This window comes from Phoca vitulina, unplaced genomic scaffold (assembly GCF_004348235.1).
Source record: "Phoca vitulina isolate PV1807 unplaced genomic scaffold, GSC_HSeal_1.0 scaffold3, whole genome shotgun sequence".
Taxonomy (NCBI): Eukaryota; Metazoa; Chordata; class Mammalia; order Carnivora; family Phocidae; genus Phoca; species Phoca vitulina.
In genome coordinates this window covers 65,540,727-65,562,241 of record NW_022589706.1, presented here as the reverse complement: position 1 = coordinate 65,562,241, position 21,515 = coordinate 65,540,727, and the positions used below count along the sequence as shown (strand labels likewise).

The 21,515-nt window shown below is 38.1% G+C and overlaps 1 protein-coding gene across 4 annotated transcripts in view; it reads right to left on the bottom strand.

Annotated features, from left to right (window-relative positions):
• Positions 1-65: 65 nt before the first annotated feature.
• Positions 66-21,515, bottom strand: part of NUDT9 (nudix hydrolase 9) — a 24,562-nt gene continuing 3,112 nt past the window's right edge. For 2 of the 4 annotated variants that reach the window (XM_032400758.1, XM_032400755.1), the window contains exons 2-8: positions 17,624-17,863; positions 15,270-15,365; positions 12,378-12,464; positions 5,798-5,909; positions 4,128-4,274; positions 1,657-1,741; positions 66-576 (exon numbers count right to left, since the gene is read on the bottom strand). In XM_032400758.1, the coding sequence (XP_032256649.1) occupies positions 398-576; positions 1,657-1,741; positions 4,128-4,274; positions 5,798-5,909; positions 12,378-12,464; positions 15,270-15,365; positions 17,624-17,820 (903 nt within the window). In that variant the 5' untranslated portion in view covers positions 17,821-17,863 and the 3' untranslated portion in view covers positions 66-397. Of the gene's footprint in view, positions 577-1,656; positions 1,742-4,127; positions 4,275-5,797; positions 5,910-12,377; positions 12,465-15,269; positions 15,366-17,623; positions 17,864-20,304; positions 20,612-21,515 lie in introns of those variants that run through there. The other 2 variants (XM_032400757.1, XM_032400756.1) reach the window with 2 other exon arrangements.

Sequence of the window (21,515 nt, the reverse complement as noted above, 5' to 3'; positions counted from 1 at the left end):
ACCAGTAGATCAACAGAAAAAAAAAGAACAGAACTGAAAAATAAGAACTAGATGGAAAACAGAAGTTATTGGTGACCATAAATTTATCTTTATTCAGATCATGATTCTTCAAAGATCATCAGTTGTTTAGACTTGGTTTAAGCTCTGCTTAAATAGAATACATACAAAATGATTGTTTATATTTCTTTTGATCAGAAAGCAGAAAATTCTGTGTTGAATTTCACCATATTTACTAATTTTATTCTGATGCGAATAGAATAAATGCAAATAGCTTTGAAAGTGAATAAAATAATTTCCAAGTGACCGACCCTGCCCTCCTGTAGGATGAGCTCTGTGATACGGCCTTCTTTCCAGCACGTGCCCCTTTGCTGGCCTGGGGCTCCCACAGCAATGCGGGCTACAACCCGCGGCACTCCATTTCAGAGTCCTCACTCCAGTGTGCATCTCGCTTCTCGGCTACGAGTTTGATAAATTGAGAGTGACTGGCATAAAGCTGGAGTTGATCACTGATGTCCACCCATTTCACTCTTCCAGCATCGTCTCCAGCTTCTAGGGTAAAGTTATCCATTATCTCACCTGTTACCAAAGAAAAAACATCACCAAGAAAAAGTAATTCATTTATTTATTTATTTTTCAACAGAATTCTATAGATTCAAGTATTCCTATTAAAAATAATCTTAAATCATCATTGTATTAGGTGGCCCAGTCAGTTAAAAACTAGAATGTTCCAAATTTTTCCAGATGCCCAAATTTTAACCAAGTCCCTAATTTTTTTTAAAAAAAAGATTTTATTTATTATTTATTTGAGAGAGAGAGAGAGCACAAGCAGGAGGGAGGGCAGAGGGACAAGCACACTCCGCGCTGAGTGCTGAGCCCAACGTCGGGCTTGATCCTAAGACCCTGAAATCATGACCTGAGGTGAAGTCAGACACTTAACTTAGCTACCCAGGCACCCAGAAGTTCCTAAATTTTAAGTAGAGGTACCAATAAGGGAACTTTTCCCTTTAAGAAGAATATTAGCCTTAAAAAAAAAAAAAAAAGAGTTCATATTAAATAAGTATGAAAGCTTATGTCAAAATAAATTCTAAGGGCTCCTGGGTGGCCCAGTCATTAAGCGTCTGCCTTCGGCTCAGGTCATGATCCCAGGGTCCTGGGATCGAGCCCCTCATCGGGCTCCCTGCTCCACAGAAAGCCTGCTTCTCCCTCTCCCATGCCCCCTGCTTGTGTTCCCCCTCTCACTGTCTCTCTCGCTGTCAAAAAATAAATTAAAAAAATCTTTAAAAATAAATAAATAAATTCTAGAGGGATTAGAGATTTAAATGTAAAAAAAAAAAAAAACAATTATTGGCAACTCATTTTACACTCTTAAGGTAAGTGGATCTAAGCATGACCCCAAACCAGAAACCATAAATGAAAATATTTATAATTATATTTACAGATAAATATAAATGTATTTATTAAAATAATTATAACTATCAAAAAATAAAAAGTAACGCTCTCAATCACTATTGGGAATGAAAATGGCGTATTTCTGTAAGACAATTTGGCCAAGCTATCAAGAGCTTTGAAAAAGCAAATTCTCTTTGATGAGCAGTCATTCCACAAATATCAGAGTGCCTCTTATCCAGTCGGTTTAATAAACATAAGTCAGCTTACCTGTTTCATCATGGTAGTTCACAGCTTCTGTCTCCATCCATGCATTATCAGTGTTTCGAGGATCATCAACATATCCCTTATATATCTATTTTTAAAAGGAGGCAGAAAAAAAGTGTAGAATGAACACAAATGGGTAGAGCAGATGCATGTTACCTTCATTAGAATCAGAAATGTAAATATCCTATTGCAAAACAGTGTGCATATAATTAACATTACTTAACTGTACATTAAAAAGAGTTAAAATGGTAAATTATATGTTACTTATTTTTTACCACAGTAAGAAAAAAGTGCCAAGCTCAAATTGTCAGGAGGCAATAATTAAGCATTTACTTAGGATCAAAGAACTGCAATTCAGAGTACACAGATTTGGGTAGCAACCCAGTGTCCCACTAGGGAACAAAGTCAGGAGTTTTTGTTTTTTTATTTTTAAAGATTTTATTTATTTATTTGACAGAGAGACAGTGAGAGAGAGAACGCAAGCAGGGGGAGTGGGAGAGGGAGAGGGAGAAGCAGGCTTCCCGCCCAGCAGGGAGCCTGATGCAGGGCTTGATCCCAGGACCCTGGGATCATGACCTGAGCCGAAGGCAGATGCTTAACGACTGAGCCACCCAGGTGCTCCAAGTCAGGGTTTTTTAAAGATAGAAAGAGAATGCTTGTAGAAGTTGTCTACAAGGAATTTTGACTGGCATTGGTACAGAAAACCAATCGTGGCTGAATATAATTGGTTGCTAAGGCTATCACTAAGCAAGTCTGTTCTTTAGCAAGTTGCAGGTGTTTGTGTAGAGTCTTTGGAGTATTTGTGGTTTGGCCCAGTTTAAAAGTTCAGGGCTCCACCTGGTGAGGAAGTATATAAGGCCCACCTCCCTAAAGGCCTCTTAGCTCCATTTTAAAACCCCTTGACATAACTGACTCCATTATTTCACCTTTCATAGAAGAAATGTAAACATCATAGAACCTTTTTCATGTAGCATTCCATATGCTTGTTTTAAATTTCCCAGGAAACAATACTGTCCAGACCACTTGAGTCAGCTTTAAAATTCACAAAACCCTCAGAGTGCCTGGGTGGCTCAGTTGGTTAAGCGTCTGACTTTTTTTTTTTTTAAAGGTTTTATTTATTTATTTGACAGAGACAGAGAGAGAGACAGCACAGCAGGGGGAGCAGCAGACAGAGGGAGAAGCAGGCTTCCTGCGGAGCAGGGAGCCCGATGCAGGGCTCAATCCCGGGACCACGACCCGAGCCAAAGGCAGACGCTCAACGACTGAGCCACCCAGGTGCCCCATGCATCTGACTCTTGATTTCAGCTCAGGTCATGATCTCAGGGTTGTGGGATTGAGCCGTGTTGGGCTCCACGCAAAGCGTGGAACCTGCTTAAGATTCTCTCTCTCCCTCTGCTCCTTCTCCCACCTCCCACCCCCTCGTGTGAAAATAAAAAATTCACAAAACCCTCAACTCCACAGACTTTAATTTCATAATTTGGGAACAGTCATATTTGGGCCATATGACTTTTTTAAAGGCTCTATAAGTACATTTCTGTTTTAGTAATTTCTGTAATTATGGTTTCAGACATACAAATATTCTTTTAGTTATAAAGAGATCTATAAATAAATTTAGTAAAGACTAATATTTAAGCTATTAATACATGAAAAGATTTGGATCTAGCCATCTAACACAAATGTGACCAAAAACCTAAACATAAATAAGAAATCCTAATTCTAGAAAGAAAACAAAGCAAGTGGAACATAAGCCAGCATAAAAGACAAGAAACTCAGTCCTTTTTCTTATCATCAGTACACATATACCTTATAAGGTGATTTTTTAAATCACAAAGGGTATGTAGACAAAACAGACATAAGACTTAAATGGTTATCAACCAGAAAAACTCTGAATAACATAACTTAAAATGTAAGTGTCCTTGCAAAGAGCTAAATTCATGTAATTTTTTTTTTTCAAAGGTTTTCTGATGGATGGGTAAACTCAGGGTCACATTAGCTCACATCTAGTCTAAAGAAAAACTCAGAGGATAAAAATGTATTCTAATGTAACTGACCTAAAGTTGGGCTATAAAACTTTAAATAGAACTCTATTTACAGTGAAGATCTACTAGAATTTAAGTTGTTTGTTTTTTTTTTAAGATTTTATTTATTTATTTGACAGAGAAAAACACAGCGAAGAGAGGGAACACAAGCAGGGGGAGTGGGAGAGGGAGAAGCAGGCTTCCCACTGAGCAGGGAGCCCAATGCAGGGCTCAATTCCAGGACCCTGAGGTCATGACCTGAGCCGAAGGCAGACACTTAACAAGTGAGCCACCCAGACGCCCCTAGAATTTAAATTGTTTTCATGAATATGTATTTCAAATACACAGGTAGTTCACTTTATTCAGAGAATAATCTACCAGATATCCAGGTGAACTTTTAAATAATTTTCACTAATCCATGGGGCTAAATCCTTCAGAGGAACCACCATTTCTTACCACTAGATGTTCCTGGCTGAAGAGTTTGTGCAACTGTTCCTCTAATTCTCTCTTTTCCGCACCGGATTTCTGTAAGGAGTTGAGAGCTTCTTCACCAAACTCTCTTTTAAGTGTAGCACTAATCTTCTCTCCTGGATCCACCATCCCCTAACAGTCACATTTTTGTTTAAGAAAAAGAAAAAGTAATATGCTTTAACTCATGCAACAAATATTTACTGGGTGATACAGTACACATTTATTGTTCTATCTGCCCATAATCATGATCCCCATTCTCCTGTGGTATGTTCTTCTGTAAACCATTTGATTCTAGTAGAAGCAGCCAGTCAGGGTATTTCATGTATTTGATCACAGTAATTGGTCCAAGGTTAGCCTATGGTAAACTGAGCCAATCAGACTCCTTTCCTGATACCTTCCAAACTCCAGCTAAGGAAGGAAGGCCTGGAGGCAAGAAAGAATACAGCAAGCTAATACTTCCTCATTGCTCATTCCAATCCATTTTTATCCTACAAAGAAAAAAACCATTCTTGCAGATAGCAGTATATGTATAAAAGTCATCTTCTTATCAAACTATCTCCATTTCATATGGCATAAAATAGGAAACCCTCTGTTGCTAAAAAATTTAAAAAATTAAAAAAAAAAAAACCCTCTGTTGGGGGCACCTGGGTGGCTCAGTTGGTTTAAGCATCTGCCTTCAGCCCAGGTCATGATCCCGGGGTCCTGGAATAGAGCCCCATGTCGGGCTCCTTGCTCAGCGGGGAGTCTGCTTCTCCCTCTGCCCCTGTCTCTCTTGCTCTCTCTCTCTGTCAAATAAATAAATAAGGGGCGCCTGGGTGGCTCAGTCATTAAGCATCTGCCTTCAGCTCAGGTCATTATCCCAGGGTCCTGGGATCAAGCCCTGCATCAGGCTCCCTGCTCCGCGGGAAGCCTCCTTCTCCCTCTCCCACTCCCCCTGCTTGTGTTCCCTCTCTCGCTGTGTCTCTCTCAAATAAATAAATAAAAATCTTAAAAAGCAAAACAAAATTAAAAAAACCTCTGTTGCACAAACACCCATTTTAAAATGCCACTTCAAATATACACTGACATGAATGCAAAAACAGTCCACTATTCCTGATATTATGGAAACTTTTAAAACTACAAGGAACAGTAAGTAATAAAAGTTATCTTTTTTTATGTCTAAAGTTATCAGAATTCAACAAAACAATGCTAACAGTTTTACTCTGGACTTGGAGTAGAGGTTGAATTCTGAAATGGGATCCAGCATTTATGAATACCTACTTTATGTGAGGTGCTTTATATGCTATTGTTAGTAATCCTATGAAGCAGATACCATTATCTTTATTTTAAAGAGAAGACTCTGAACTCAAATATTCAGCTCAAAGTGGAAAGGCCAGGATACAAACCTACGTGTAACTCCAAAGTCCATGTTCTTTTCCAAGGGTTTTATAATTAGACTCAAAGTCTAACAACTTTGATGCATTATCTTACACTTGCTATCGACAATGAGACTTCATTGCAGTGATGAATGACAAAAGAATTACTAATTGAAGTGGAGAGGAATGGAAAATAAATGAAGGATAAAGATCCACACACAATAAATAATCTTGCAGCAAATGAAGCAACTAAGAAGGACTTAAAACATTAATTTGATTTTATTTTAGTTCTTTTCTTACCCCTGGGATTGCCCATTCTCCACAGTCTTTCCTTTTTATTGCCACAAACTGTAAGATGTTTTTCCCAGAAACGGGGTGGGTGATTTTATTTCCACTTCCATCCCTTTTCCACCTGTAAATAGTAATATAAAATCATAACTGATTTAGAACAAAGAAAAGGACCTGTCTCAAGTTTAAGACAAAGTTACAAAGATGTATTTTTCTTTATAACAAGACTATTTACCTCAAATCAGCTAGTTTTACCAGAAAAATATTTTGTAATAGAAACATTTGGTATTTAGCACTATTACAAACCAAGTCAGGTATCTACTTTCTATAAAAGATACTGTATTCTCTGTAATAAAAATTCAGAATATAAATAGTTTTTACTACTTAAAGTACTGTCAAAAAAAGAAGTTTAAAAGCCAAACAGAATTTAGAGACAGGGGTGTAAACTTAAAAAACAGTCCAAGGACCTTTTTTAAGAATCACAACTAGTGTAGGGGCACCTGGGTGGCTCAGCCAGTTAAGTGTCCGACTCTTGATTTCAGCTCAGGTCATGATCTCAGGGTCCTGGGATCGAGCCCTGCATTGGGCCCGCACTCAGCACAGAGTCTGCTTGTCCCTCTCCCTCTGTCCCTTCTCCCCCACTCTTGCTCACTCTCTCAAATGAATAAAATCTTCAAAAAAAATTTTTTTAAATAAATAAATATCAAGGTGATGGTTCCTTTCAGAATGCACTTCTTCTAACCATATCCTCTTTCCCAGATGCTGATACATCTCCCCTTTCCCTTCTCTACCCCCACCATAGCCACCCCAACACCCAATTTTAAGAATTGTTCTAATACTATCTTAGGCAAAGATAAAGACTTTGAACTTCCAATACTAAACCAAAAAAGAAAGCCTAGTACCTAATCACTGCTTTGCATCAGATTCAATAAAATAAATGAGGTTTTTTTTAAGATTTTATTTATTTATTTGAGAGAGAGAGACAGATAGTGACAGAGATAGTGAGAGAGAACACAATCAGGGAGGAGAGGGAGAAGCAGGCTCCTGCTGAGCAGGGAGCCTGATGTGGGGCTCAATGCCAGGACCCCCGAGCCAAAGGCAGATGCTTAACCGACTGAGCCACCCAGATGCCCCTAAATAAATGAGTTTAAATAGGAGTTTCCAAATTTCTTTATATAGTGGCTGACTACCAGTTCTATCCCATAATTCCTGCCCTGAATGCGCTCAGAGTCTAGTAGTGGAGCTAGACATGTAAGTGAATGAATTATAAGAGAGAATGACAGTTTGAGGAGTGCAGTAACTAGAAATGAAAGAATAATTAGTACAAGAAGACAGCATCGGTTTTTAAGGATGCCAGACATAGGTATAACATGAGGAAAAAACAAAGGTGTAAAATAATATGTTCAAGAAACTGAATGTATAGGTGGGGTCTGGCCCCATGGGCATCAGTGGGGGCAAGAGGTGTGATGAAGCTGGAGGAGTAGGCGAAGAATTCATCCAAGTCAGCTGCTTAGAGAGCCAGAGAATGTGTTTAAGCAGGGCAAAGCCATAAGCAACTGATATTTTAGAACGCTCACTCACTTTGACAAAAGTATGGAGGATGGTTTGGAGGGAAGCAAGACTGGAGGCTAGAAAACTGTTACCATGATCCATGTACAAGATGATGAGGACAGGAGTGAAGGCAGACATGGTAAGAATAGAGACAGCATGCATTTTACTTTTATTTCTTAAAAGCCATTTATATAGCACTTATTACATACCCAATAACTGCTTTAAGTCTTTAATGTATTTATCCATTTAAACCTCAAAACAACCCTATAAAGTAGTTGCATTATTACCTTTACTTTACAGACAGATATGGAAAATGAGGCACAGAGAAGTAGATTAAACTTGCCCAAAACTGCAGAGCTCGTAAGTGGTATACACCAGGATTTGAACCCAGGCAATCTGCTTCCAGAATCTGTTCTCTTAATCACTATACTATTTACTTAAGTCAAACAAACACAATGTTTACACTAATTAGATAAGAGGAGGTAGTAAGAAGGTGAGTGATGATGCTGTTCACTCACAAACATTTACTAGCACCTACTACACATCACATTCAAGGAGCTGGGAAAACAAAGACCAACACAGTCCCCTGCTGCTCAGCCAGCCAGCCAGTCCTGGCTCCAGCACAGGGAAGAGAAGCAGAACGGAGGGAGAGATGCTGCCTGCCGGGCAAGGCAGGACCAGCCAGAGACTGAACAGCGTGCACATCATGTTTACATTCTCAGATTTTATCCTGAAGGCACTCACTTAAGGATTTTAAGCAAGTAGTTTCTTGCTTTGTTCTTTATTACTACCCAATACATTATTACCAAATTTAAAACAAAATTTGATATAATGGGAATAATGTATCATTTTAATTAATGAATCTCATTAACATTTCTTCAATACCAATGATATTTCTATGTACTATTGACATTCCCTCCCCACTTCTGATGGCCCACACCTTCCTGTCTCACCAAAACTAGAAAGAAAATGTTAACACCATTAACTTTTGATCTGATTTTATTCATAATAATATTTAACACTTCCCATTACATTTTCATTTTAAAGGATCTAAAGGAATATCAGATAGTTGTACACATGGAATCTCTAAGAGAGGCATCTGGGAAGAGAAAAATTTAACATTTGCCTGGAGAGTATGGACAAGAACATTTGTGAAATTCTATACTATACAATGCTGTTCCTAAATCATGAAGTACTTGAAAGAAGAGGGAATGGCATCTTTTCTTCAAAAGTGACTAGATGAAAAACTGGTATAAAAGAGAAAAAGCACAATATCTGAAGCCAAATATCCCCAATTCAAATTTCAGATCTACAAGATTTAGGCGAGTCACTTAACCTCAGTGAGTCTTCATTTTCAGATCTATAAAATAGAAAGGTTAATACCTACTTTGAGGAGTTTTGTGAGAAACAAATGGACAAACTAACATCTTACATTCTTCTCTTCCCTCCATTTCTACTGCCACTCATCTATTTAAAGGGACTCATTGGTTAATAGATCCATTACTGAGGTAGCAAAGAGCATCAACCTAACAGCACAGCTGAAAGCTAGACTCTGCCACCTGTGGGCTCTTTCATAGCCTTGGACCATCTCAAAGCCTTCAGATGTCTCATTTGTATAATGACAGAATTAAGCTCAAAATGTCTATTATTTTGAAACGATGCAACACAATCACCATATACACTCCCATATATTTGGTCCACCAGAGAAAAAAATAAGCTAACAAGAAGCTAACTTTCAAGACTCTAGCTTCCCTTTTCTTCTTGGCCCCTTATCAGCATTCCTGCTTCAAATGTTTCACACCTTCCTGATTTTAGCCAGCCTCAGCAAAACTGGAAAGAAACTGATACTGTCATTAGTATTTTTTACTTACATTCATTAATAAAAATATATTAACTCTTCCCATTTCATTTAAACCATAAAGCTTCTAAAGGAATTTGAAACTGATAGGTAGGTTGGTAGGTAGATATGTAGGTAGGTAGACAGGGAGGGAGGTGGACTGGTAGGTGGGTAGATGGATGAAAGATAAATCTGGGATGGGGTGTGGGGTAAAGATCTCTTTTGGCAGGAGAACTGAAAGGGCAAGTAGGAGAATAAGATGGGACAAATATCGGTGCCTCTTCCAGGAACTTGAAAATAAGGGAAATAAGCTGCTTTCCTAGAATTAAACTATGAGATCATATTTATATCTCAGATCAGAGAAAAACAAAGTCTCCTGAAAGAACGAAAGGCCCTCAAAATATCAAAACACAAGAAGTAAAAATACTGGGGCAACTGGGTGGCTCAGTTGTTAAGCGTCTGCCTTCGGCTCAGGTCATGGTCCCAGGGTCCTGGGATCGAGCCCCGCACTGGGCTCCCTGCTCAGTGGGAAGCCTGCTTCTCCCTCTCCCAGCCCCCGTGCTTGTGTTCCCTCTCTCGCTGTGTCTCTCTCTCTGTCAAATAAATAAATAAAATCTTTAAAAAAAAAAAAAAAAGAAGTAAAAATATTGAAGGTATTTGCATTATTTAAAGGAAAGTGACAATTACATGTGAGAAGGGAGTTGAGAAGTGAAGAAATCCTAAAAATAAAAAAATTAAAAGGATGACAGAGATGACAGAATATTCCAGAAGTATTGGAAAGATAATCCCTATGGAGATGGTCAAGTACATCTAAACACTGGATTCACCTACCTTCTTTATTCTGATTCATGCTCACCAAGGGGCCTTCTGAATACAATTTGGCTTACCAGATAGACCTGCCTCAGAAGAGAATGCCTGTCCCCTGTTCTGAAACCTTCACTGGCTCCAGTTCACACTCCTTAACTTTGGCATTTAATATTCTCCACAATAAAATTGCACAAAAATTAACTAAGTTTGATTACCCACTATTCTCCTAGAAAAATCTTCTGCTTCAACCAAGCTGGTCTTTTCACTGGCCCTCAGTACTCAGATATTACTACAAGCCTTTTTCTTAGGCCTCCTACTGTCCCCCTATCCAAGCTTCAAGTTCGGCTCAAGTCTGCCTCCTTAATAATGCCTTTCTTGGGGCGCCTGGGTGGCTCAGTCGTTAAGCGTCTGCCTTCGGCTCAGGTCATGATCCCAGGGTCCTGGGATCGAGCCCCGCATCGGGCTCCCTGCTCAGTGGAAAGCCTGCTTCTCCCTCTCCCACTCCCCCTACTTGTGTTCTCTCTCTCGCTGTGTCTCTCTCTGTCAGATAAATAAATAAAATCTTTAAAAAAAATAAAATAAAATAATGCCTTCCTTGGGTGCTCCAGCTTACCATCATCATGACCAACATCTAATCTAATTTGGGGGGGGGGGGCGTAGGAGGAGAGGGAGAGAGAAAAATTTAAGCAGGCTCCATGCCCAGCATGGAGCCCAATGCAGGGCTCGATCTCACGACCTGAAATCATGACCGAGCCAAAATCAAGTCAGACGCTTAACCTAATGAGCCACCCAGGGGCCCCTCATCTAATTTTCTAAAGCATCCTGTACACCCATGTTACCTGACATGTTTTTTTTTTTTAACCTTGACATGTTTTCTTATTTCATATTTTTCATCTTGCAAATGAAGCCATAGCTCTTCTGTGACAGGGAGCTGAAACTTAGGATTCTTTTATTTTTTTTTTTTTTTTTTAATTTTTTATTGTTATGTTAATCCCCATACATTACATCATTAGTTTTAGATATAGTGTTCCATGATTCATTGTTTGTGCATAACACCCAGTGCTCCATGCAGAACGTGCCCTCCTCAATACCCATCACCAGGCTAACCCATCCTCCCAACCCCCTCCCCTCTAGAACCCAAGGATTCTTTTATTTTTTATATCCTCCAAAGCACCTACTCAATTCTGTGAACAAACAGATGTTCAGTAAATACCAGGTGAGTTAACTTTGTTCAGATAATGCCTAGTCTACTCATATAACATAAAACTACAGCTTTAATATGAAAAAACACTTCTCTGAAGAAGACATACAAATGGCTAACAGACACATGAAAAAATGTTCATTATCATTAGCCATCAGGGAAATCCAAATCAAAACCACACTGAGATACCACCTTACACCAGTTGGAATGGCAAAAATGGACAGGGAAAGAAACAACAAATGTTGGAGAGGTTGTGGAGAAAGGGGAACCCTCTTACACTGTTGGTGGGAATGCAAGTTGGTACAGCCACTCTGGAAAACAGTGTGGAGGTTCCTCAATAATTTAAAAATAGAGCTACCCTATGACCCAGCAATTGCACTCCTGGGTATTTACCCCAAAGACACAGATGTAGTGAAAAGAAGGGCCATATGCACCCCAAGGTTCATAGCAGCAATGTCCGCAATAGCCAAACTGTGGAAAGAGCCGAGATGCCCTTCAACAGATGAATGGATAAAGAAGATGTGGTCCATATATACAATGGAATATTACTCAGCCATCAGAAAGGATGAATACCCAACTTTTACATCAACATGGATGGAACTGGGGGAGATTACGCTAAGTGAAATAAGTCAAGAAGAGAAAGTCAATTATCATATGGTTTCACTTATTTGTGGAACATAAGGAATAGCATGGGGGACATTAGGAGAAGGAAGGGAAAAATGGGGGCGGGGGAATTGGAGGGAGAGATGAACCATGAGAGACTATGGACTCTGAGAAACAAACAGGGTTTTAGAGGGGAGGGGGGAGGGGGGATTGGTTAGCCCGGTGATGGGTATTAAGGAGGGCACGTACTGCATGGAGCACTGGGTGTTATACGAAAACAATGGATCGTGGATTACTACATCAAAAACTAATGATGTATTGTATGGTGACTAACATAACATAATAAAATTAAAAAAAAAAAAACTACAGCTTTACACTTATATCAGTATGATTTCACATAAAGTCCCTTTAAAATATAGATTTCACAAGGATACCTATATACATACACATGTATATATACAACCACATATACATTATATATGCATATGTTATATATACACAAACATACATACGTGTGTATATAAACACAGGTTACAGTCCGTATTTCTCAATCACTTGGCTCTCTGCTGCTGAAATGTTTTTTTCATTCTTACCTGGTTATGATGGGATCTGCAGCATGATTTGGGCCCCATCGCCCCAAAAGCCCCCGGCCAACCAGTCCTGTCCGTCCTACAGGATTTCTGGGACAAAAAAATGTAAAATCAATTGAATGTGTTCATCTTTTTTAACCCAACTTGATATGGCCCAAAAGAAGGCAGTAAGTACAATAAGAGGGAAATAATATCTCGTCCCAAATCCACTAGCATTGTCACATATCTGGCACTAAAATCTCATATTTCCTTACACTGTTATTTAACATTTCTTTTGTGCATGTCTTAAGCTTTGGGCCTGAACCAGGAAGATCTCATTCTCAAAGCTGTTCTCAATATGAGAATTTTTTCTGTTTTCATCTATACTCTTAAATTCAAACCGGAACTTTACTGAACTCTTACAACAGGGCAGATGAATGGTCTGCACCTAATCATCATCTATCTCTACAAAAGTGATGATTTATCATTCAAGATAACCACACTTGTCTTCACTTTCTCACCATTTCCTTTTCTTACTCCCATTTCATACAACCCTTCTCATGAAAATATTTTTGTTACTTTTTTAAAGTTTATTTAAGTAATCTCTATACCCAATGTGAGGCTCAAACCCATAACCCCAAGATCAAGAGTCACACACTCTTCCAACTGAGCCAGCCAGGTACCCCTATTTTTGTTACTTTTAAAAGTCCATTTATTCTCAGTGGGTTCTGGATGTTTATTACCAATAATATATATTTTGTAGCATATAATGAGCTAGTAGTATTATTCAGGATTTCAAGATTTTTTTTTTTTAAAGATTTTATTTATTTATTTGACAGAGGGAGACACAGCGAGAGAGGGAACACAAGCAGAGGGGGTGGGAGAGGGAGAAGCAGGCTTCCCGTGGAGCAGGGAGCCCGATGCGGGGCTCGATCCCAGGACCCTGGGACCATGACCTGAGCCGAAGGCAGACGCTTACCAACTGAGCCACTCAGGCGCCCCATGATTTCAAGATTTTTAAAGAAAGCAATATTATAAAAATGCCAACTTACTGTGTAACCAAATAGCATAACCCAACAAAAAGTCTGTCAGGTAAACATAGCAACATTCATGCGTAATTCTCTTCCAGTCAATATTCCTTAAATGTTCAACTTTCATTATGTACCAGTAAAATACTGTAACCTATAGTCCTACCTTATTAAGATTTTATCTTTTGTCCTCTCAATACATGAAAGTAAATAAACAAATAGCCAAAATTTTCTCTGTCAGCCATCTCTTTTTATTCTGGTCTTTCCTGTGACTGTTATTCAGGCTCAATGAATTTTGCTATTGTTTTTGTATTAGGCTCAGAAATATTTCAGCAAGACTTACAAATAAAGACAAGACACATGGCCAGGTGACAATAATTTTACTTTTCAAGTTCACAGGAAGAGGGGCAAGGCGGCCAACAACTATGTTTATTCCATGTAACCACCCACTCCTGAATACAAATGATCAAAACCAATATTAAGGGTTGCCTGGGTGGCTCAGTCGTTAAGTGTCTGCCTTCAGCTCAGGTCATGATCCCAGGGTCCTGGGATCGAGCCCCACATCTGGCTCCCTGCTCTGGAGGAAGCCTGCTTCTCCCTCTCTCACTACCCCTGCTTGTGTTCCCTCTCTCGCTGTGTCTCTCTCTGTCAAATAAATAAATAAAATCTTAAAAAAAAAAATATTAAGAGAGAATGTTAGTTTTTAATAGACGACCAAGCCTCCAACTTGTACATTAGAAACTATGGAAAAGACATAGACTATCTTGTAGCTTGAGAAGCAGAGAAAGTTGTTTGCAGTGAAAGAGAAATAAAAGCACCATGTAAAAAAAGCAGAGATGGATTTTCAATTCTACCCTTCCTCAAGTTAGTTGCACTTATGCTTTGGGCTCCTTGAGATGATCCTATAACCCTAAAGTTCACTTTTTACTCAGGCAAGCTAGAGTTGTTTCTATTAGTCAGACTCTTGGCTAAAACAACATGCTATCTTGCCTTTGCTGCCTATCCTTTTACGTGGGTACATATCTTTTAATATATTTTACGCAGAAATGAACCAAAGGAATAAGTTAAATGCAAGGAGGGTCTGACTTAAAAAGATCCAACAACACAGAAAGGTGAAGTTATGACCAAAGGCTGAATTTAGCAAAACTGAAGGACCAGGTTATGGTGAGAGGAGTACAACCACCGCCTTGTCCTTGAGCAACTAAGAATACAAATCACAACATTTTTTCAAGGTAAGAACTATGACTACAGATCCCTGATCTTTCTTTGTTTTATTTGAGGCATGCTAATTTTTACATTTCTTCCTAACTTTTATAATGTCTTGTTAAGGAAAATGGAAATTTTTGTAGTTGTGTATAAAAATCATTTTTAGAAGTATAGAAAGAACCTTCATGTTAAGTTACTGGATTATTTTTATTTTTACTCTTACATTTGGGTAAATTCTTACCTTTAGACATCAATTTAATAAATTTAATAAACTACTGAATGTACAATTTTCAATCCTGTTTTTTTTTACGTAATACCTACACCCAATGTGGGTCTCCAATTCACAACCCCCAAATCAAGAGTCAGATTCTCTACTGACTGAGCCAGCCAGGCGCCCCTCCTTTCTCTGTTCATTTACTCAATTCATTATTTCTACCTACAAGGTGGAGTTACAAAAAAGTGCATTCAAATCCTACCCCTCCCACTTACTGTATGCGAATTGCTTACCTTCTCTCTCCTCATCTGTAAATGGAACTAAAAATATCCACTTGTGGGGTTATTGTAATGTTTTAATTAGATCACACGTATAAATTCTTTTGTATATTGTCTGGCACATACAAACACTCAATAAATGTTAATTGGGTTTTCTACATTGTTACATTCTCCCATCCCCAGCACCTACCTGGGTCTTCCATTTTCAATCTCATACAAACCATTCTGGCTCTTTCTCTCAACATGCCCATCCTTTTCATTAAACTTGGGAGAGAAGTTACTTTCACTGTAATTAGAATACCAAAGCAAAATAAGAATAATGGCCTACTACTACCAAGAGCTCACTAATGCCAGTCAATCTGTTATTATAATAAAGTATCCGTGAAACTTAATTAAGAGTCAGTTTTCATTTACAAATCCATCTTACTCCTTCAAAACAGTTTCTTAAAAAAGTGTTAACCAAAACACCTTATAATACAAGGATGTGTATTATAACCCCTCTGGGAAGGACTATGCAGAAAATCTGCAGCTCCTCCCACATGCTACAAAAAAGTCTACATTACTATTAGCAAGGAGGAATTGTCTGTGGGCACAATATGGAAATTAGTGGTTCCTTTGTGGTCCCCAAAATAAGATCCTTTCTGATATCTTGATGTTTTTACTGTCTCAAAGTAACTTTAATTTCCTCAAATGTACACTAGCTAATATTTTCATCAAAGTAAACCCACAAAACAATGAATTTACCCCAAAACTTCATACTAACTATAATGTAGACTAAAATAAATATTATATGTTAGAAGTGTTCTAAATCTTGATCTCAACGGTAGTTAGAGCCGTATAAACATAAAATCGTTCTGAGCTATAGAAACACACATAAGAAATGTGCATTCTACTGTATTTGTCATTCCTCAATAAAAATATTTTCAAAGTAAATATAAATAAACTACTTTCCTCACCATTATGAAACCACTGACATAACTGCATTGATAGTGAATTGTTCATAGGCAGTTCTGACGTAAGTTTTGTTTTTTTTCTTGCTTTAATTTCAGTAAGTGAGCATCGAAGTATTTGTGCTCTATTTTGGAAATAAGTTCCAATTTGAATGATTCAGACATTCTTTCAAGACTTCTAACCAATCTTCTATCTAACACACAAATAAAAAGAATTAAATGGTAAAAATCATGAAATTATAAAACCAGTGTTACAATGCTTTTGGGACTCTAGAAATTCACCAATGGGGAAAAAAAGCATGAACCTAACCATAATTGAAATATTAATGTTAGTAATAAAGCTTGACTTAGATGGTGATATAAATTCAACTCTTAAAAAATAAACTGAATGAAAAATAAGAAAACGTTCCTCTGTTTACACTATATAGCACCCTTGCCAACACCATTAATTTTAATTGTCTGATGTATATGTAAAATACTCTAAAATGAGGGGAAGTAGAATTCACTGAAGCTACTAATTTCTCCACAGGTTAGCTTCATGATTAATTAATAATCCAAGTACTATCACAAAAAAATAAGAAATAAAAGTTCAAGTACTATCAGATCAAATAAGAAAACCGTAGGTCAAAATCAAGTCACAGCATAAGACCATGGTAAAGTTTAACCTAATGAACTAATACTGGATCTAACTAGCAACATTTTTTACTTACCTGACTAAATAATCCCTTGGGAAGCATTTATAATAAATTGGCCCATTAAATCTAACTTATAAAACTGTTCTAAAACCACGGAGCAGTTTAGCAGAGTGGTTAAGAGCATGAATTATAGGAGTCAGATTGAGTTCAAGTCCAAGCTTCACCATCTATTGGCTCTGTGACCAGAGGTAAAGGGCAACCTTTCTGTGCTTCCATTTTTTGTGTGTTTTTGCTATAAAGTAGAAATAACAAACCCTATCTGTCTTCCAGAATAGTTATAAGAATAAAATAATGCTTATAAAACACTTAGTACAACACCTAGTTTGTAGTTAGTACATTAAAAAACCCTATCATTATATTCATTAAAAGGAACATAAATATAAAATGTGAACTGATGTATTTCTATGAATTTAGTCAAAGGATTTTTGCTTGAGTGTTTATTTTCTTTTCTCTCCTTTATCTATCCCTTTTCTATTTTTTTCCCACTGCTCTAATTTTATCATCCTCCTGTTCTTAGTAATCTGAAAAAATTCTGAAAAATATTTTCACTACTTCAAATACAAGTCTAGCAATGGTGGAAAATAACCACAAAAGATGTTCTACTGATAAGCTAAACAGAACAAATGAAAATAGATATCACCACTTGCCATTCTATAAAACTCCACGGTAAAACAGATTTACTTTTTTGGAAGGATCATCATAAAACCCCCAAAAGAACAAGCAAACATGGATTGTCTAGCTTTAGCAAGAATTCAAGCCAATGTGGAAACTGAGTTCTGACAAAATCAAACACTAGATAAAAATGATTTTTCAGCTGTCAAAATGGTAATTTACAAATACAACCATTCTCGTCACCATCCTACACCCAGCTACCAGCTAATGCCAGCTGATTTGCTCACCTGATCTGAGGATCTGCCCACCTCGGTCCTGCCAAGACAGAGACTGCAGTGTATTCCACAGGATTATAGTCTTGCCACTCAACAAACCAGCCTACTTTCTCATTAGGAACCTGGCTGCGTTGGACTTTTGAACCCGGGTAAGGAGATGTCCGAGCCTTGTTGTGGGAATTCTCTTTGGCACCATTAGAACTAGACATGATGTTTGAGCTAAGATGAAACCCACAGGATGAAAATGTGTTTCTGGAGAGAAAAAAAAGAAAAAGGAAAAATGTTTTACATAAATGCCAAAAAAATTAAAAATAAAGAACCTAACTCAAAGACCCAAAAACATACTTTTCAATTTCAAAGTATAAAAGTCTAACATCTATGAGAAAATTATTTTCAAATATGAAAAATTTTAAAATATTGCCAAATCTTATTACTTGGAACCTACTCACTGAATTTCTTTTAGTTGAGAAAAAGGGACAGAAGTTTACTTTTGTTAGCACAAAAGTTGAGGAAGTTTGTTATGAAAATTCAACCATAAAAACAAATATAAAAGAAGAGACTTTTTTAAAAAAATGGTCTATGGTCTAACACACGTGTAAAATGTATGCCAAGAATGGCACAAAAGAAGAACAAGAAAATGGAAATATCTGTTGTAAGTTCTTACATTGTACAAGAATTAATGTAATACTACTGAAAGTCAGACTATGATAAATATATGAATTCTAAACTGATGACAGCATCCCTGCTCTGCTCTCACAGTATCAGTGATCAAATGCCAACTTGTTAGGGTGGTGAAATAAGTCAACATCCTGTGCCTCCTGATATCATACACTGAGAAGTACAGTGATCATTTCTGAGGTATTCCTTACAAGAACGTATGACCAGAATCGAAAACCTAAGGACATACAGAATAGAACCAGGTCAAGGGACAGCTTGCAAAATAAATGTGTGTACTCTTTCAACTGGTAACATCATGAAAGAGTAACTCTTTCAGATAGATGCAGACTAAAGAGACATGAAAACTAAATGCAATCAACAATCTTGAATTGGTTCCTGAACCAAAAAAGAAAAAAAAAATTTTTTTTTTGCAGGACAAGTGGTGAAATTTGAATGGGGTTATATAAATAATTTTATTTTTTAGAAGATTTTATTTATTGGGGTGCCTGGGTGGCTCAGCTGGTTAAGCGTCTGCCTTCGGCTCAGGTCATGATCCCAGGGTCCTGGGATCGAGCCCCGCATCGGGCTCCCTGCTCGGTGGGAAGCCTGCTTCTCCCTCTCCCGCTCCCCCGCTTGTGTTCCTGCTCTCACTGTCTCTCTCTCTCTCTATCAAATAAATAAAATCTTAAAAAAAAAAAAAAAAAATCTTAAAAAAAATAAAAAATAAAAGATTTTATTTATTTATTTTTGACAGAGAGAGAGAGAGAGAGAGAGAGACAGTGAGAGCAGGAACACAAGCAGGGGGCGTGGGAGAGGGAGAAGCAGGCTCCCCACCGAGCAGGGAGCCCGATGCGGGGCTCGATCCCAGGACCCTGGGATCATGACCTGAGCCGAAGGCAGACGCTCAACGACTGAGCCACCCAGGCGCCCCTTAAGATTTTATTTGACAGAGAGACACAGCGAGAGAAGGAACACAAGCAAGGGGCGTGGGAGAGGGAGAAGCAGGCTCCCCACCGAGCAGGGAGCCTGATGGGAGGCTTGCCCAGGACCCTTGGGATCATGACCTGAGCCGAAGGCAGATGCTTAACAACTGAGCCACCAAGGCACCTCTATAAATAATTTTAAAAGATGATGCAAAACCGTATTTATTTACTCCTGACAAAGAAACACTTGGGAGACGACAGCTTCACTGGTGAATTCTATGAAACATTTAAAGAATTGACACCAATCCTCCTCAAACTCTTCAAAAAAACTGAAGAATGAATATATCCAAAATTTTTTTTATGAGGCCAGCATTATTACCCCGATACCAAAGCCAGACAAAGGCACTACTAGAAAACTATAGACCAATATTCCTGATGCATATCGATACAAAAATCCTCAACAAAAAAGCAGCAAACAGAATTCAACAGCACATTTAAAGGATTATACACCATGACCAAGTGAGATCTACTGGAATGCAAGGATGTTCAAACATACAAATATCAATCAATGTAATACACATTAACAGAATGAAGGAAAAAAACACATGATCATCCCAATTGATACAGAAAAAGTTGGTCATAATCCAATAAATAAAATTCACAATAAAAACATTCAACAAACTAGGAATAGAAGAAAAAGAAGAAAACTACCTCAACATAGTAAAGGCCATATACAAAAGCCCACTTTTTGGTGTGATAGTAAAAGACTGAAAACTTTCTAAGATCACAAACAAGGGACCCCAAACAGTCCCTTGAAAACAATCTTGAAAAAGAAAAAGTTGGAGGTGTCACACTACCTAATTTCAAAACTTACTACAAAGCTATAGTAATCGTAACAGTATAATACTGGCATAAAGACAGATATATAGACCAATGGGATAGAATGGAGAGCCCACACAGGATGAAAAGACCCTATACTCCGAGGCAACAAGTTTATTTGTAAAACTGGATCCTAAAAAAAGTTTGACATAAAAGAGCTTCTGGTGCATTCTACACCAATCTGCACTCCTTCCCTCCAGAAGAAGCTGTTGTCTCCAGTTCTGCTCTACTTACCTACTTTTGAGTCCCCCAGAGGGTGAAGCCTGCTAACACTGATCTTCCTCAACAAATCTTCGGAATACAACTCCAGGAGCTCTATTTCCACCGTCTAAACTCTTTAACACAGAAGGACTCCGTGTGACGGTATCAGCAATTCTTTGTGTCTCCTTAGAATAAGTTTCTGGTTCTCCTAAATTTGAATGGGCTCCTTAAGGTTGCACAAGCATGATGTCTGCCCCATTGCAGACTGAAGAAAAAATTCATATTGAAACTCTTACCACAAACTTGAAAATGCCAGAAAACCAAAGGAAGGAGTGTGTGTGTGTGAGTGTGTGTGTGTGTGTGTGTGTGTGTGTGTTACAAAGGGGGGAAATCGGAGGGGGAGACGAACCATGAGAGACTATGGACTCTGAGAAACAAACTGAGGGTTCTAGAGGGGAGGGGGTGGGGGATGGATTAGCCTGGTGATGGGTATTAAAGAGGGCACGTATTGAATGGAGCACTGGGTGTTATACGCAAACAATGAATCATGGAACACTACATCAAAAAAGAAAAAAAGGAAGGAAGAAAGAAAGAACAAAGCTAACTTTATTGTATCCAAACAAATGGTTCTGGCCACGGTAGGAAGTACAACTAGTTCCTATAGGAATGAATGAATACCTCAGATCTGGATCCTAGGGATTAAACAACAGTACCATTTTTAACAACAACAACAAAAAAGAATGGAGAGCCCACACATAAACCCTCACATAGATGGTCAAATGATTTTTGACAAGACTATTCAAAAGGAAAGGACAGTCTTTTCAACAAATGGGCCTGGGAAAATTAGATATCCACATGCAAATGAAGATGGTCCCTTACTTTATAGCATATGCAAATACTAATGCAAAATGAATCAAAGACCCAAACACAGACCTAAAACTATAAAACTCTTAGAACAAAACATACAGGGAAAATTTCATGTCACTAAACTTGACAATGATTTCTTGGATATAACCAAAAGCACTGGCAACAAAGAAAAACAGATAAATTGGACTACATCAAAGTTAAAAATTTCTGGGCATCAATAAGCAGTCACTGGTTTTAGATATATCCTCACTTCACCCAGGGTTCCTAGCATTATAAAAATGAAGAGTAACTGCAGTGACTGGGTAGCTCAGTTAAGCGTCAGACTCTTTAACTTCAGCTCAGGTCATGATCTCAGGGTCCTGGGATGGAGCCCCTCC